General features: G+C 47.1%; 6 protein-coding genes across 6 annotated transcripts; 4 read left to right on the plus strand and 2 right to left on the minus strand.

The window, feature by feature from the left end:
* The first annotated feature begins 12 nt into the window (after positions 1–12).
* Positions 13–2,003, plus strand: M431DRAFT_512609 (hypothetical protein). Its single transcript, XM_024919875.1, has one exon. It carries the CDS (start codon positions 172–174, stop codon positions 1,948–1,950), a length of 1,779 nt encoding a protein of 592 aa, XP_024769519.1. The 5' UTR covers positions 13–171; the 3' UTR covers positions 1,951–2,003.
* Positions 2,004–2,904: 901 nt separating this feature from the next.
* Positions 2,905–4,830, minus strand: M431DRAFT_20333 (hypothetical protein). The gene is made up of 2 exons (XM_024913354.1): positions 4,574–4,830; positions 2,905–4,521 (listed from the first exon to the last, which is right to left on the minus strand). Exons 1-2 carry the CDS (start codon positions 4,755–4,757, stop codon positions 3,320–3,322), a joined length of 1,386 nt encoding a protein of 461 aa, XP_024769520.1. The 5' UTR covers positions 4,758–4,830; the 3' UTR covers positions 2,905–3,319.
* A 2,052-nt stretch (positions 4,831–6,882) lies between these two features.
* Positions 6,883–7,993, plus strand: M431DRAFT_499863 (hypothetical protein; the record flags this gene model as incomplete). The annotated part of the gene is made up of 2 exons (XM_024917845.1): positions 6,883–7,558; positions 7,629–7,993. 2 exons carry the CDS (start codon positions 6,883–6,885, stop codon positions 7,991–7,993), a joined length of 1,041 nt encoding a protein of 346 aa, XP_024769521.1.
* Positions 7,994–8,755: 762 nt separating this feature from the next.
* M431DRAFT_96630 (hypothetical protein) lies at positions 8,756–10,141 on the plus strand (the record flags this gene model as incomplete). Its single annotated transcript, XM_024924844.1, has 4 exons — positions 8,756–8,791; positions 8,843–9,776; positions 9,836–9,954; positions 10,058–10,141. 4 exons carry the CDS (start codon positions 8,756–8,758, stop codon positions 10,139–10,141), a joined length of 1,173 nt encoding a protein of 390 aa, XP_024769522.1.
* A 332-nt stretch (positions 10,142–10,473) lies between these two features.
* M431DRAFT_267637 (hypothetical protein) lies at positions 10,474–11,974 on the plus strand. The gene is made up of 3 exons (XM_024913923.1): positions 10,474–10,906; positions 10,973–11,209; positions 11,272–11,974. The coding sequence occupies exons 1-3, from the start codon at positions 10,806–10,808 to the stop codon at positions 11,585–11,587; spliced, it is 654 nt and encodes a 217-aa protein (XP_024769523.1). The 5' UTR covers positions 10,474–10,805; the 3' UTR covers positions 11,588–11,974.
* A 1,900-nt stretch (positions 11,975–13,874) lies between these two features.
* Positions 13,875–16,056, minus strand: M431DRAFT_125546 (hypothetical protein). Its single transcript, XM_024912248.1, has 3 exons — positions 15,264–16,056; positions 14,206–15,201; positions 13,875–14,143 (listed from the first exon to the last, which is right to left on the minus strand). Exons 1-3 carry the CDS (start codon positions 15,951–15,953, stop codon positions 13,976–13,978), a joined length of 1,854 nt encoding a protein of 617 aa, XP_024769524.1. The 5' UTR covers positions 15,954–16,056; the 3' UTR covers positions 13,875–13,975.
* Between the last annotated feature and the right edge of the window lie 951 nt (positions 16,057–17,007).

Raw genomic sequence — 17,007 nt, forward strand, 5'->3', positions numbered from 1 at the left:
CGGTCATTCCTTAGGGCAGAAGACTTGGCGGCTGTCCTGCGATATCAGCTCATCAAAGTTGAGCCAAAATTTTGAAAAGTCAAACATAGTTTCTATTCACACTCTCTTTAAAATTTTACTATCTCTGAACTGGTATAATCTTGCTGAAACTTCCAACTTTCTTGACAAGTCATGGTGCCATCGCCTCCTGCTCCAGTCAGCCATCTACCCCAAACTGTTCTTTTCGATGACGAACGTGTGAATCTCCTCAACAATACTGGTTCCCACTACAATCACGATGGTCTCGTCGTTGATAATGATGACGAATCTTCCATTTCTTCTGATATTGATTCGGATATTGAGGATTTCGAAGCTGTAAATGCGCCATGGAATACGAGTGCTCTGGTGCTCGCCTACGTTGTTATTTGGCTCACCTATTTCGTCGAAGGAATTCTATCAGCTACCACCGGAATTTTAACACCTTACGTCACTTCCACTTTTGCCCAGCATTCTTTTACGCCTGCTGTCGGTATCTTAAGCAGTGTGATTGGTGGTGTCACCAACCTTACTCTCGCTAAAATTCTTGATATTTTTGGCCGGGCTCACGGACTTCTTTTCTGCATCATTATCGCTACGAGTGGCCTCGTTATGATGAGTACTTGCAACAGCGTCCAAGGCTATGCCACTGCTCAAGTCTTCCAGACTATTGGAAACAACGGCATTCTCTATAGCCTGACTGTACTTGTTGCCGACACTTCTTCAATGCGCAATAGGGGCCTGGTGCAAGCCATAGTCAGCTCCCCGAATCTTATTACGTCTTGGCTTTCTGGCCCCATATCATCAAGATTTATGAACGGTCCAGGCTGGCGTTGGGCATTTGGCTTGTTTTCGATTCTCGTGCCGTCTATCACGCTCCCACTTTTCTTCCTTTTGTTGAGTTATCTCAATTTCAAGAAAATGGGCATACCTCAAAGGAGTGAGAGTGAGAGTGATAGTGGTCGTAGTCTTCTACGAACATTTCTCCACTATTTTCGACAATTCGATGCTATTGGCCTTATTCTCTTATCAACAGGTGTTGCACTACTTCTTGTATCACTCAACCTCTACGCACTACAAGACTGGAATTCGATGTCTGCTATTGCATTGTCAATTACCGGAAGTCTCTTCATTATCTTGTTTGTGGTATGGGAGAGATATTATGCGACTATCACTTTCGTGTCATATTCAATTTTTCTTGATCGCACCGTGTTGGGCGCTTGCATTCTATCCTCCGCTTTATTCATTAGCTTCTGGTGTTGGAATAGCTTCTTTAGCTCGTATCTCCAAGTTGTGAACAACCTCAGTATCGAAAACGCAAGCTATGTGGTGCAGTTATATACCGTCTTTTCAGTCTTGTGCAGCATCACCGTTGGCGCCCTAATTCACCTGACTGGGTATTTCAAGCCAGTGTGCCTCTATGTAGGGGTCCCATTGAGTCTTCTGGGTTTAATATCAATGTCATATTATGGAAATAGTGAAAGTGGAATTGGATACATAGTTGTGTCTCAGATTTTCATTTCCGTCGCTGCTGGCGTCATCATGGTTTGTGATGAAGTTGCAATTCTGGCTGCTGCCCCTAATCATGACGCGGCTGTTTGTCTGGCTGTGTTAGGGTTATTTGGTAATATTGGAGGAGCAATCGGTTTAACCATTGCATCAACAGTTTGGCAGAACATTTTCCGCAGGAAGCTAATGGAGTTTGTTCCGATAGAAGAGCTTCCAAATGTGGCCAAAATTTATGCGGATCTATCTACCCAGCTCTCATATCACATTGGTTCTGAGACACGCATCGCCATTCAGCATGCTTACGAAGATACCCAAGGGAAATTGTTGGCTATAGCAATGGCAGTGTGGGCCGGTGGCTTCATCGCGGTTGTTTGGTGGCGGAACATCAATGTCATGGACATAAATCAGAGTAAATTATATAATTAGTGAGAAGAAACATTTAGCATTAAGAATATTGGTACTTACATCTCAACCCTCAGCAACCATGTGGAAACACTTGGCACTTCATTTCCATATAATTGATGATTTAATCCCTTCCCACCAACATCAAGTTACGAGATGATCCAATTAGCCGGCTAGAGTGTCTTGTCTTTTGCCATTCATTAATCCACTTAATGATGACCACGAAGCTCAATAACTCGACATACACATCGTCTTCAAGCGCAACAAGTTTAAGCTGGTTAGAGCGATCTGCCGTTGAGGTGTGGCTAAATGTCAGTAGGAAGTGGAAGGCAATCATATAAACATACCCTTACTTGATACATTCACTAATACTTAATAGGGTAATGCTCTGAAATATGGGTGAATTAGTCACACGTGTTATTCTTGAGATAAGTCTCAGCAATCCCTCTTGTATCGAGATAATTTCCTTCAAATATTCCTCGACTGCGAGAAAATAGTTCAGCTGCTCATATTGTCGCCTCTGTAATTGACAAAGACGAGAGAACTTCTTCTATGACTTTTTTAGCACTATTAAGAAGATATTTGTAGTTACAGCAACTGTAACTGTTTCCCATTTGTCGGCATTGGTTGAACAAATTGGAGGTATCTTCCCCACACTACCCTTGCCCCAGCACGGAGCCGTACGGAGAATAATAAACTCAGGGAACTCAACCAACAGCAAATCTAGCTCTTAGATCCACCCTCCCCCATGTTAATGCATTAGTGTTATCAGTTTGCAGGAAGTTATCAGATTCCCTGAAGGCTGGGTAGGCTGCTTTATCGATAGCTAGGAGATATAACCGTGTCGGTCATGGTGTGCAAACCAACCGGAATGAGTTGCTAGTGGACACGCGTCAACTTTTGTCCATCATGCAGACCGGACTTTACGCACTTGCTCCTTTACAGAACAATGTCAGCTACGAAGTCAGTTCAATGTGGGATAAAACTAGATATCGATAAAGTGAATGACGTTAAATACAGATATAACTGTTCTGGAATCTGTTGTTGCCTTGCTAAACAAGGCTCTGTAGTCAAGCCACCCTGTTGATGGAGCTGAGACCCGGAATTAGAGGTACAGTGAACGAACGATGTCTTTTTTCGCAAAACCCTAAAAAGGGCTTCTGTAGCTAATAGCACTTATAAGTAGTAACCGCATGAATCTACCCGAGTCAGATGCTTGGGCGTGTGTCGAGATAGACGAGAAAACGGCGAAATAGAAGAAGAAAACTCGTCACAAGGATGCGCTAGCCAACTCTGTGTACCACCATTACCTTTACCTTTTTTACGGCTCATGAAGCCAGTGGTGCTAGTGCACATATGTCTTTGCGATAACATTGCATAGTCCTCTTACCCTTTAGTCTGTCGTGAATAAATGAGAGCAAGTTGTAAGTCCCTCTTTACTCACGATCCTCGCCCCCTTCCACAAAGGAGCCCAGGCTCCCATGACGGCAGTAATACCGGTGCAGAGAATCATGGGACCGTACTTGGTGGCATAACCCAACGGTTCCTCTGCAATAGCCCCCTTGATAGACAAAAGTGAGCCGCTGATTGGCCCACCAAGGATATATCCGAGTCCCCGACCTCCCAAAAGAAGACCGAAGATAAGGGAGGATTCTGCAGCTCCATCTTCTCGCTTGATCTCGTGCAACATACTAGACCAGGTAGAACTGAACCCTCCAGCAAAGAAGCCATAAAGGACGACGAAAACAACCATGGTACTAAGTTGATGGCCAAGTCCCCAGAGAAGGAAAACAGGGAGGGCACTTCCAAAGGATGAAAGGAGGATCACTTTGGTCGCTGAAAGCTTATCTCCCAACCAGCCATGAACCAATGATCCAGGCACCGATGCCGTAGAAAATAATGCAAGTAGAATGGGACCCGTTACTGAAGAAAGACCAATGGCGGAGGCGTAGCTGGCTAGATACGTGCTTGGCATGAGATAGCCGAGAGATTGAATGATGATTCCAATTTGCATCATCCAAAACGATGTATGCCGGAGAAACGCAAACGAGAGAGGTCGGGAACGGGTCGTAGAAGACAGTGGAATACGGGGACTGAGAAAGAAGAGCGTTGGTAATATCATAATGGCAGAAGCTATGGTCCACGAAAGAATCGTTGCGCGAAGACCAAAGCGGCGTAGCAAGCTGCTGAAGACGAAAGGCATGGCGACACCAACTGATGATTTGCCCGACCACATGATTCCGTAGGCGAGTCCCTTTCGTTGAATGAACCACTCGTCCATATACAGAGAGATGGGGCTGAAGAGAAGCCCACAGCCAATTGAGTAGAGTGCGCCTTGGGTGGCGATCAAACCCACGATGGTGTTGACGAAAGCAGAAGCAGACAAGCTTGCCATTGTGATCAAAAGTCCGGCAGGGCCACACCAACGCCGGAGATGCGGATATTTGTTCAATATCATGAATATGACAGGCATCATGAGATACATGATGCCCATTTGCATAGACCCCACAGTGGCTATGGCCCCGGGAGAAGCATCTATGCCGTGCATGGGATCGCTATAGTATTCTTGAAAGATGCCAAAGGAGACAGAGTATCCTGTCATACCCTATCAGTATTTAACATGGTGATAAGACAAAGGTTGGAATACCCCAAATTGGAGCTTGTGCAATGGTGCAACATGCAAGAGCAAGATAGGCGGCGCGGCCATGGTCAGCTGGGGGCAGTGTTTGCGGCCTTTGTATTGGATCTTCAGAGCCTTCTTCTTGGTCGTGATGTGTACTTTCAAGGACGCGACTCAATTCACGTTCTTCATGAACAGTAGGGTAGGCCATTTTACCATGCTGCGGTAGGCAGTGTGTGTAGTAGCAGTTATTAATTGAAGAATTATTGTTTGCGAGAAACAAAACTGTCACTTCAATACATTTAACACTCAAAATGCTTCAAAATAAATGCCGAGTTGATCTACAGAGCCACATCCGTCACCGGTCCGACATCGCAGATTGGCTCATGAGTGAATGCGGAGTGGTGCGCCACGCTATTATTGAAGTGAGTAGTGATATCACTTGTCTCTTTCTTTACTCGCAGTGCTATCCAGAGTTGCAGTGGTGATAATATTTGAGTCTATTGTTCTTAACATCTCTGAATCCGATGGTTTCACAAGCAAAGTGCTTCCCAAGGCACACGACTAATTGCCTATTGTGGGTGTACTGTACTCAAATGGCCAGTGACGGAAATCTCCAAATGCAGTGACTCCGCGCGACTGGAATCGGTCTTGTGTCTCTCGTTACAGGCGGGGAAACTCCGTCTATTAAGCCTTTGGGATCGGAGGATTCTATCCCTGCCTCAACACCATCGCATTGTTGTTCTTGCTTCGACGTTACATGTGCATTCGTAATAGAGTCGCTGCGAGTGGGTGTGGCCAGACTCACTAACAACGGCGTTTTATGCATGTGTACCCAATGTTCTATAAATACAGGGCCAATTCCACCCGTGTTTGCATGGTTACATGTAGCATCTGCTGCATCTGCGATGCGCCTCTCGCAACTACTTACCGGCGAGGTGGCTCCGCGTCCTGTCGTCTGAACCGCTTTTGTCGAATAAGCTGTAGATGCTGCTTCAGCGTCAGTCCTCGCTCTAAAAGAGTATGTGACCCTATGGAATTATGCCCATTTGACAGACCACTAAAGAGCAGCACCAGCGGCTTGGATCTTCTCCAGCGCCCGCTACGCCCCTTAATTACAACGCCGTCTCCCTCGTGGGAAGCCCCTGTACTTGTAATACTGGCATAATAAGATTTGACACCGGCAGACGATGATGTCAGGCATTGGAACTTATTATAGTAGTACCGTAGCCGTGGTGTTTCTTACTCCGTACTCCGTGAATAGGCACTTAATCCCCACAACAGACAGGCCTTGTGCCGCAGCCAGCATTTCGGGAGCTAACGCGTGTGTCAAGTCGTTGGCCGAGCTACTGTTGCTTACTTGCGCATGTCAAGGTTCTAGATCTAGCGGTGACTGGTCCAAACTCCCAGGGCTAATTTAGATCTGCCTGCACCAGGACTCGCTTGCTGGGGCTGCGTAAGTTTTTCCCAAATGGTATCTTCATGCGATCTGGCACAGAGATGTCGCTAGCCCATGATGCCATTGTTACAACATGAGCTCCGTACAGTTATCAGAGTCTTGCTACGCACTCACCGCGTTATCCCCGCCCTCGTCGCATGCGCATGTGGGAATCCCGTCCCCTAATTCGACATTCAACGACAGCACATACCAGCTGACGGCGTTACTGAGAGCCTTGAAGCGGCGGCTTTGAAGCCGAGCGAATATAATGCCATATAGAGTAGGTATGAGGGTCTGTGCAATGTTTCAACCTCCTTTTACATGACCGACGGTTCTGCAGTACTACTATAAGTGTGGAGTGAGAAGAGTAACATCAGTGTCACCCAAGGATGATGAAGTTTCGATATAGGTACTCGTGATTATTCAACAGATTCGCAGATTCGCCGTTAATTTTCTTTATTTGAACGAAGAACCGGGAACGCTTACACAATTTTGGGCAATTTAGCGCCAGCAATCTTGAACTTTACAGGTATGTAGTTTACGCACGACAAAATAAATGCAATTAGCCAAAATTGAATAGGGCTTTAAGCAGCTAGCAGCTGGTGTTGGTTAGTGGGATAATCGGCCGCTGTAAGCTTATTACAAAATGGCTGAAATTGGGGTAATTTTCAACTAGAGTCGGCATCTCGAGAAAACTAAGTAGCCGATCGTGTCAATCAATCTCAATCGAATATCAAATACGAATATCTCGGGCGTGAAATAGTAAAGAGACTCGACACTTGAAGCGAAATCAACAGATGCCAGCCGCCCTGAGAGTGGTATTGTTTATGATAGTTGTATCTCACAATCCAAGAGTGAATTTGCCGCATCATCCGGATATCTACGAAGCACAGACGCCATGAGGGGACTACAGAACGGGATGAGGCCCGCAAAGCAGCTGTTTTCTCGGACAATTCGTCATGTATCAACGACCCCAGTTCCGCATATCAAAACAGCTGCCGAAGCAGCGTCTCATTTGTTAGAGCACTTTGCGCACAAAGTCACCAAACGCAGCCAATACATCGACCCGAATCAAGTACAAAAGCTTGCAATAATGCTTGGTCGACCAGTCCTCAACGGCCACGACACGCGCCGGGTTAATGTGCCTACGGGCACACCAATACCCCCTGCTTACCACCTTGTTTACTTCACGCCCGACGATCTCGAAGCTGAACTTGGTGCTGACGGGAGTGACCGGACGTTTAACGCACCCGCCCCTTTTACAAGGAGGATGTGGGCAGGTGGTCATATGAGGTTTGAAAGACACAACCCCCTGAGAGTCGGAGAGGAAGTGGAAGAGCATACCAAGTTGATCAGTGCGGTGGCGAAGACAAGCAGGTCCGCCGGCGAGATGGTACTTGTCGAAGTAGAAAAAAAGATGTATGGATCACAAGGATTAGCATTGGTTGATACACGGTCATGGGTATTTCGGCCAGTGCTACATTCTAATGCTCGGGAGGGCGTAGCGCTGAGGAGCGTCGACGGCAACATCCTAGCCGCATCATCTATTTTTGATGTAGTAAATGATAGTAACGGTGAGTATAGCATATATTTGTCAAGACTGGGTTTATACGACGCTTGGCTCGGCTAACCCCTTGATTACAGCTTTTCCGATACGCAAACTATCGTGGTCACCTGTTGGCCTTTTCCGGTTCTCTGCACTGACATTCAACGGTCACAAGATTCATTACAATGAAGACTGGACTCGTAATGCTGAGGGTCACCCTGGCATCGTGGTACACGGGCCTCTGAATGTAATCAACTTGCTAGACTACTGGAGAGATTTCCACGGAGAGGGCACAGGCCCCGATGAAATCATATATCGGGCCATGTCACCAATTTACGGAGGCGAGGAGTATCAAATACGAACACTGGACATATTGGAAACTACTGAAAGCAAAGTATTCGAAGTGGCAGCAGAAAAGAATGGAGTTATCATCATGAAAGCCTCGATTATCAAAAAGACATAGATAGAACTAACAATTTACTTAACTGGAGAAGTTTACTCGAATTTGAAGGCTAGTCAAATAATGAGTTTGAATAGAATGCTTTCAATGGAATCATTGCACCTAACGAGTGTATGAATTTTTGTATTTTCGGTACATTGAAATCTAGTCTATTGGACTCTGTTTACCGTGTTTTCAATCTATACATGTTTTATACCGCTAAACCATTATGTCACGTTGACAGTGGGCCATGTTCCAAGTGGGAATCCGCTGTAACCCAATGTCTCTAAGCCTCAGAGCTTAGCTAACAGAATGGCTTGTGGGGACCTTCGTGACAGAGCCTATACTTTATGAGGCCGGAATATTCGGTAGAATGTACTCCGTGTCCGGTAAGGTGGAATCTGATCAGGCGGAAGTCGGCTACTTGCTTATTCGAGACACATATTGAACTGTTCTACAGGAGAAGGCGTTAAATGTTCAGTTTGTTTTCAAATAAAATTACATTCACTTCAACTATCTCCCCTTTCTTCACTGAACAAAGGGGCGACTGGGCCTTTTATCCAAATTAACTGAATCTCGTCAGGAGCTTCAATGAACCTCGGTCAGGCCACGATGATCCGGGCGGGGGTCCTGACTCGACTACCAAAGGTCTGGTAACACAACTCAACTAGCTTCTCTCCTTTTTGCGCAGAATTTGATGGTGGGTTGAGTCGCTAAGATTACGCTGGGGATAGACTAGAAATTCTCGATCCTCGCCTGTGAAGCAGCTGAGGTGTCTCACCTTACATGGCTATCAGACGCAGGACATACTCAGAGCTGTGCGTTAGCTATGCCCAAGGCGATTACTAAACGCTTACAAGAAGAAATCGTTAGCACGAAATTCCAGTTCCTCGTGGGATATTAGTGCAGGCACCTGTTGAAGCTCAGAATGCAGTAAAGACTTTAGGTAAAAGCTGCATTTTGAGAGCTCAAGTTCTATGTGGGCACCCGGACAAACTCCTTTTTGAGGATGGACTGAGAGGAGGGGTCCAGACGGTCGAGAATCCAGAACAAGGACTGGCTCTGGCTACGAGAATGCTTAACCGCCAAGCCGTCTCAGACACTATCCGTTACCGTTCCTTGACTGTGAGCCAAATCCTGGTCTCCGAAAGCCTGGTACACCAAGAGCAGTGGCACTTGGCTATGACTATTGACAGGGAGAATTACTGTCCAGTGGTTATAATTTCCAAACGTAACGACAACTCTAGCCAGGATGAAACAGTGCTTCGAGAGGGGAGTTCTTCATTCACCTTTGGCTTCTCAGAAGGCATCACTGAGGACCTGATATTGCGAATTTCCAAATTTCTCGGCGTTGAAAGCGTGGAAGAGACAAATATAGGTGATATTCTTACCAACTTGTACAAGATATTCCGAGAAAAAGACGTCACACTGCTGGAAATAAGCTCCCTCGCAAGACTAAACACCGGGCTGTTCACCTGCCTCGATGCCACGCTGGTGGTGGACGATGATGCTGCAAAGCGGCAGCCAGACATATTCGGTCTGCGCGATACGACTCAGGAGGTGCACGATGAGGTCAGGGCAGAACAACACGGCCTGGTATATATTAAAATGGAAGGCAACATTGGAAACATTGTCAACGGAGCAGGCCTCGCGATGGCAACAAACGATGCAATTGGGCTTCACGGCGGGGCTAGTGCTAATTTCTTAGACGCCGGGGGTCAGGCGACCAAGGAGACGATGATACAAGCTCTCGGAATCGTCATGGGAGACGAGCGGGTAAAAGCGATATTGATAAACATCTATGGAGGTGTGCTTGGAGACTTGGAGACGCCCCATGTTATCAGAAACGGAACTGACACTGTGAAGGAATCACTAGGTGCGACATGATTGCCGAATCCATCATTGGAGCCGCGCAGGAGATGACCCTGGCCGTCCCACTTGTCGTGCGGCTTCAGGGAACTAACTCGACGGAAGGATTGAAGCTGGTGAGTACAAGAACCAGCAGATTGGTCCCGGCGGATATGCTATAACCCCCTTGTTTCACCGCACTTTTATGACAAATGACTAACTCGTAGCGCGTTATGACAGCTCGCGGATGCTAGGCTTGGGCTCCATGTTGAATCGGACTTTGGGCGTGCGGCACAGCGAGCTGTTGAGCTGGCTCAGCCGTAATAATAGGCCGGAGAAGGGCTGACAGGACTGGCAAGGGGACACAGACAAGGTCCATGTGCTGTACTCGTACTACGGCTCAGCCCTGGCACAAGCAGCCTTTCAGCAATGAAACATGCTACGAGCACAAGTTCTGCTGCCAAGTGCCTGTAGCGCGATTTACAAGGGACGCTCATAGTGGACGGGAACCCCGTGCTTCGTATAACAAGTGAAATTCATCTCAAAATGGTCTCTGCGGATCCCCACAGTGGTGGTGGGGAGCAGCCGGATCGGCCGAAAGCTGAGATGGTATTCCCGTTACAGAGGCCTTGTTCACGTACTAAGGATTCGTAGCCTCCTGCTGCTAGCGGTTGTTCTTCGGACACTGTCAACATCCAGTTTATTGATCCATTTTCACTATAGCATCCTAGAATTAACGGGTATGAGAGGGGGTGGGGGAAAGGGTGTTGCTGACTGGCTCCAAATGCCCCCGCCGCTGAGCTCGGGCAAACAAACATGGACTATGAACACGTTTGTCCTCGCTGGCATAAGAGAGATTTGGTATATTATTGCGGAGGACTCTTCTCGAGCCAGCTTTCTCTCCCCCTCTTCCTTAGACTTTTCTCATAGCCCGGCTACCTGGTGGTGATTTTTAACTTTGGAAAAAAAAAAGATCGTCTTCGTTGTCATGGCTAGCACGAAAAAAGACCCGGCTGCGATTGAGCACGCAAAGACTCTCACCCACATCCCGTGGTGTGAGGATTACGAAAAGATGATATCAGGGATGCTGTAAATAATCCCATCGCCTCTTTGCCACCGCCGAGTGACTCCCGGATTTTAATCTCTGCCTTACAGTTACAACTCTCAAGCTCCAGAACTCATCGAGGGAAGATTTCGAGCTCGGAGACTCATGCACAAGTACAACACCTATTTCCCCGACGACGCCACGAATGACACCCTAGTGGCCGAGAGGGAGAGGCTCCTGAACGAGATGCTGGGCAAGATCGGCACGAACCCCTTCATCGAGACGCCCTTCAACGTCGACTATGGGTGTAACACGTCGATTGGAGACAACTTTTATGCCAATTTCAAGTACGTAAAACCAATAGTAACATTTCGCTGCTGGAGACTGACTCCAGCCCGTGTTTGTTCAGTCTGGTGATTCTTGACTGCGGAATGGTCACAATCGGTAACCGCGTTCTGTTCGGCCCCAATGTGTCAATATTCGGTGCAACACACGAGACCGGAGTCCAATCGCGCCGCAGCGGAATCGAGTACGGTGGCAGTGTCACCATTGGGGATGATTGTTGGATCGGAGGCAACACCACCATCATGCCGGGCTTGACGATTGGAAAGGGATGCACAATAGGAGCAGGCAGTGTCGTCACCAGATCGATCCCCGACTTTTCTATTGCGATTGGTTCGCCAGCCAGGGTTGTCAAGAAAGTTGATCCAGTCCCAGATTTATGATGACTCGAAGCCGAAAAAAGGAGAACTTGCATATATGATAGAGACGACATTTTAACGAGGCAATGAATATTCACATTAACAATAGACAAATCACGTTTCCAAACCTACCGAAGCATTGTCCTTACTCAACGCCTACTTTCTTAGTGCCTCACGTATATCCTACGACAGATACTGCAAATCATAAAGCGCAATGGGAAGCGGATTCGCACCGGCCGATACCGACCGACTACCGGCTGTAGTAGCTTCCCGACCGTTTGAAGCTACTTGGCAATAAGCCATCGACTTCTCCAAACAGCCAGTGCATAGATGAGCAAGTAGAGCTCCTCTAGTAATGGCAGATCAGGGAAGCCCGGCATATATGATAAAGAGATGGGCAGCAATGGGCACGCAGAAAATCACATGTGGATCGATCGTATCAAGCGTTGCATCTCTGATGCCTCGCACGGCAACAGCCACAGCATCCCGACTTGATAAACAGCGCTCAACTGCTCCTGTCCAAGAGGCATCATCATTGTGGGATGTCGCTGGCAGAGGAGGTGAAATGCTGATCCAGTTGTATTACGCTACTGTCGATATTATAAATCAATATGCTATTAGGATGCTGAGCCACACCCTCGCAAGTCGAAAATAAATCCACGAACGGCGAACGAATCGCGAGATCCCTATCAAAACGTGGCATGCTACGGCATCTGTCGTTGACATAGAGAATTGCAGCGGAATATTCTCTGTTGATGATCCACTGTCAGCCCCTGACTGTAGAATTGCCGTAGGGGATGGTGAACATGCTAAACTTTATGAACCGCCAATCGGACAAAGTGAAAGAACGCAGAGGGAAAGTCTGGATTTCTAAAGAAACGTATCGCAAAAATAGATTCTGGAATTTGCGTGTATCCTTATTACAGGGCACCAAGACCGCCCGCTCCAAGAGGAGGGGGAGGGGAGGGGAGGGGAGAGGCGGAGAATGGCGCCAGGCAGCTCCTAACGTCGAGGTCGAGTCCAACGTCTCCGCGACCCAAAAGGCCCTCTTATTTTCCTCGATTTCTACAGCCATTTTGAGATTGAAGGATATTTATTCCCAGGGATATCGCTGACGCAGTTCTAATTCTAAAGTTTACTGCGTGATGGTTGGCTGTATCTCGTAGCCCGACTTGGGGGTCGACCCTGCACATCATAGTCAAGCTAAGTCATATAATCTCCAGTATGTATTTTGGCGGATGTTTGTTGTGTTCCTCTTCTGTATGATAACAATAGTGACATGATTAACAAGTTCAATAATCTCATCCCGATGCTCCAAGTACGCGGATCGTCAGGATGAGCAATGCTTGCAGCGATTCAAGCGACACGTCATTGATGGTAGCTAACCGTATCTCACGCTCAAAGATAGCAGTCACTTTTTACGGCGTATTTGAATCGTACCGGAAGTGCAGGGAAGGGCAGAAATGATGACGACCGCAACGGTCCTTAGAATAAGGGGGCTGGGGCCACGTGCGTGAGTGATCTGTAAGTCGCTGGCAGCACATAAAAGATATAGAGCTCGTGTAGAACCGGGAACCACGAATAAAGCTCGTCAAATTGAGTAATACAGTAGTCCGGAAGCTTTTACCGGGAGAGTAATGACAGGAATAAACAAACCATCTCTAAACTTCTCAACATTAACTGCGTCCGGTTTGAGAGAAGATGGTATTGAGATTTCTCTTTAAAATTGAGAAACTCGCGCTCTAGTTCATCTACACAAGATGAAAAAGACTTGTTAACAGTGATTCATCCCATACTTTAGGGAAAGGCGATTCCGCGATCATGATTGCTGGCTTACCAATTTTGGCTTCAAGTCTTGATACATAAGTAATCCGCCTTCAGCCCTTCCGTATGTTGGTCATCCGGATACAAGTATGTATTCAAATCCGCTTCTGGAATAGAATCCGAAAATGGGACGCTGGATATCACGTCGGATTTTCCGTTGCTAGCGAACTGAGCATCTTTGGGGATGCTTTATCAGCTGCCGCTAGACTTCACACGGGGTAGAACGCGTGCTTACACGGTATGCCCCTAGGGTACTACCTTTACCCGTGTTTAGCAAGTTAATGAATGCATGTTTCCACAGGGAAAATGTCCATTCTTTAATTGAGTATATTGCTTTACGGAATACAATGCCATAGGAAGCGGCGGGAATCATCTCTTGTCAAAACGAAAGGGGTGATCCAGAGCAACTTGAAATCCCGACTACACTCTCTGCGGCGGAATACTACTGAAGTCATAGCAGCATTATGGGATAAGCTTCTGAACACTAGCGGAAGTTACGGATACACCCACAATATCCTGGGCTGAAATGGTCCTTTGGAAACAATTCAATATAGAGAGCTAGCGATGACCATGAATACTTTTTATAACTTAAACTCCATTATGCACGCCGTTGCTCATAGCCTGCTTCCCCGGCGCCTCATAAATTCCTAGTTCGCTCGCCTTGATCTGCAATGCCAGCATCTTCGAATATGTCCGGCATAGGGCGAGGCTGCCACCCATGAACCAAAAGTTGGGATGTCCGCTGTATCGCCAAATCTACAAAAGAGCAAGTTTGTTAGATCAAGTGCATCTCTATCGTGGCATATCAGAAATCTTACCGAATTTATTTCGCCCTCTTCGTTCAAGTCCCAGACCTTTCCAAGCCGTGAAGCGACTTTGTCTCCAAAGAGCTTTTGCGCTGTGGTGTGCATTGTTTGGTAGCCTGTTGCCATGATGATTATGTCTGCCTTGAGTTCAGATCCATCTGCAAGAAGCAACCCCTCGGGTGTAAACGACTTGATTCCTCCAGGGTTAGATTTTACTTTGACCTTTCCATCAATAATGAGCTGGCTGCATCCCACGTCGATATAATAGCCACCTCCACGAGTGACGTATTTACGGTATATGCCGCTTCCATCTTCTCCGAAGTCGAGCTCAAACCCGGCACTGGTCAATCCATTTATGATATCCTTGTCGACTGTTTTAATAGCGTTTGTCTTGAAAACGTTAAGTGCAAACTGAACAGGAAGTGGTTTGCTTTGGCTATCGACATCCAAGTCATCAGTTGGTGGTCCACCCTCCTCATACGTTCCCGAATGAAGCATTGGGAGGCCTTTCTTTGCTGTCAAGACATGAGTGCTGCCACGTTGGAGCATAGTTACCGATGCGGCACCGCAGTCATGGAAATTCTGGCAAAGATCGTGCGCTGAAGTCCCTGAACCTATTATTACCACATGTTTGCTAGAGAGGTCGGAATGTTCCGATGCATCCTTGTGCTGACTTCCGTGGTAAGCAACCCCTTTGAAGCTTTCGATACCCTCAAAATGTGGAATGATGGCATCTCCTGCATTTCCCGTCGCTAGAACAACATGTCTTGGTTTAATGATTCGTACTGAACCATCCGGTCGCTTTACTGCCACAGTCCATGTTTTTGTAGTCTCATCAAATGCGGTGCTCTGGAGTTCCGTGTCGCACCAAACGTTGAGCTCCATCAGGCTGGCATATGCTTCAAGCCAATCGGCAAGTTTATCTTTGGGCATAAACAATGGCCAGTGGGAAGGAAAGGGGATATATGGGAGGTGGCAGTATTGGATTGGGTCGTGAGTCATCAGCGTCTATATAACTTGGAGTCAGTTTGTGCAGAATAACCTCCAATGTAATAGTCATGGGGTCAAACCTTGTAACGTTTGCGCCAACTATCGCCGACACGACTACTTTTCTCAATAATTAATGCTGGCACTCCGAGTTGCTGTAGCCGAGCCGCTGTGGAAAGACCAGATTGGCCGGCGCCTACTATGAGCACAGCTGGATCTTCATCGAGAAACTCCTTTTGCCTCTCACGTCGCTGTTGCCAATTGCCACCTGATGTGTCAACGTAACCTTCTGGGCGCGTAAATCCTGTCTTCTCTTCATAGCTTTTGATCTCCTGGAGGGTGAAATGGATCAAATAGCACTTCCATGCATCGTCACCATCCAATACTAGTCGAAGCATCCCCTTTCCACGGCCGTGACGTGACTCGAAGTCGAACATACTCTCAATCCATTGCATTTCCGGATATGGGTTCTTGAAGGTAGGCTGGAACGTGCCGTAATCACGCAGTCGAATGCTATTGATACCGGCATTGTAGTTGTTTTGAAGATAGTTGAGGACGTTGTCGCGACCTTGAAGAGTTCGAAAGTCCCAGGTAAAAGAGAGCAAGTCGCGAATCCAGGCTTCTTTGACAAATACTTTTTCGAGACCTTCTCTGTCGTTTTTTTGCAGAGCGTGCTCGAAATCTTTTACCCAGCGCTCCGAAATATTCCTTGCGTGCGATAGCGAGACATTACCCTGTTGTTTGAACGTGGGTAATGTGATGATGTGGGCCATTTTCTCGGCGGAGTGAGGTCAGCCTAACGATCACTAACTGTTACCAATGGGTGTCATTCAAGTGCTTCAAACAATATTTTTTGTCATGATCGTGGACTTTATATACATCTACTAAGTGGACGCTTGTTGGGAGCTCACGGCAGAAAGATAACCACAGGGAGTTGTATGCCATGATGCCTCAGAATGTCCACGTGCTCAGACAATGGCCCATTGGAGTCCGATATCGTCTGGAAGCCCAAAGCCACCTCGAATCTAGACCGCTGGCTGCGAGACTATATTCTCCAGTTAAAGACTGTTATGCAGCGATGAAATCAGTTACTTCGGTCTATATGGCCCGAAAGCTGTTCATGGCCCATTTAATTACAATTGGCGCTGCATGTACCGTACACATGGCTGACAGTAATCCGCCCTCGTAACAGCATATTTACTAGTAAGCCCAAGCAAGGCACGAGTGCGATTTGATCATTAAGCACAGCTCGCATTTCGTGCTTATGAATACAATTGGAGTGGTCGTGATCGATAGCATAGCAGCGATTGGCGTTGCCACAGCACTATCTGTCAAATAGTATTCTGACTCTTCTCTTTCAAGTACGAGTATGGCTAAGTGCGCATTACTGAATCTGGTTTCCCGTTTCTATTTACAACTATTGCAAGCTGTTGGTTGATCATAAGACTGCGGAGATCGATCTCCGCTCACGCGCTCTCGAGATCTGACCAAAACAGCACCTCCGCATCAACTCCTCTCCCTCAAAGCTCAATTATGGATCGACTCCCCAATTGAGTTATCCGGGCTCAACTCCCCCGCACCCGAAGTCGGCCATACATTGCCCGAACACGGCCCTGAGACTTGGGCGTTTTTGGCCTGATCCAGTTGACTCTTCAAGATATTGCTTCTCTGTGCACCGGTTCGGTATCTCACTCACGTAGCAGCTTAATTTATGAATCAGCTTTCCGTGCAATTGTTGCTCTTTTCTTTTCCTTTGTCAATGAACATAAACATGCCGCCGGGTAGTCTGTTCAGAGGTATGCACAATAGCAGGGCAGCACTCGTGTT

Source organism: Trichoderma harzianum, assembly GCF_003025095.1.
Source record: "Trichoderma harzianum CBS 226.95 unplaced genomic scaffold M431scaffold_16, whole genome shotgun sequence".
Lineage (NCBI taxonomy): Eukaryota > Fungi > Ascomycota > Sordariomycetes > Hypocreales > Hypocreaceae > Trichoderma > Trichoderma harzianum.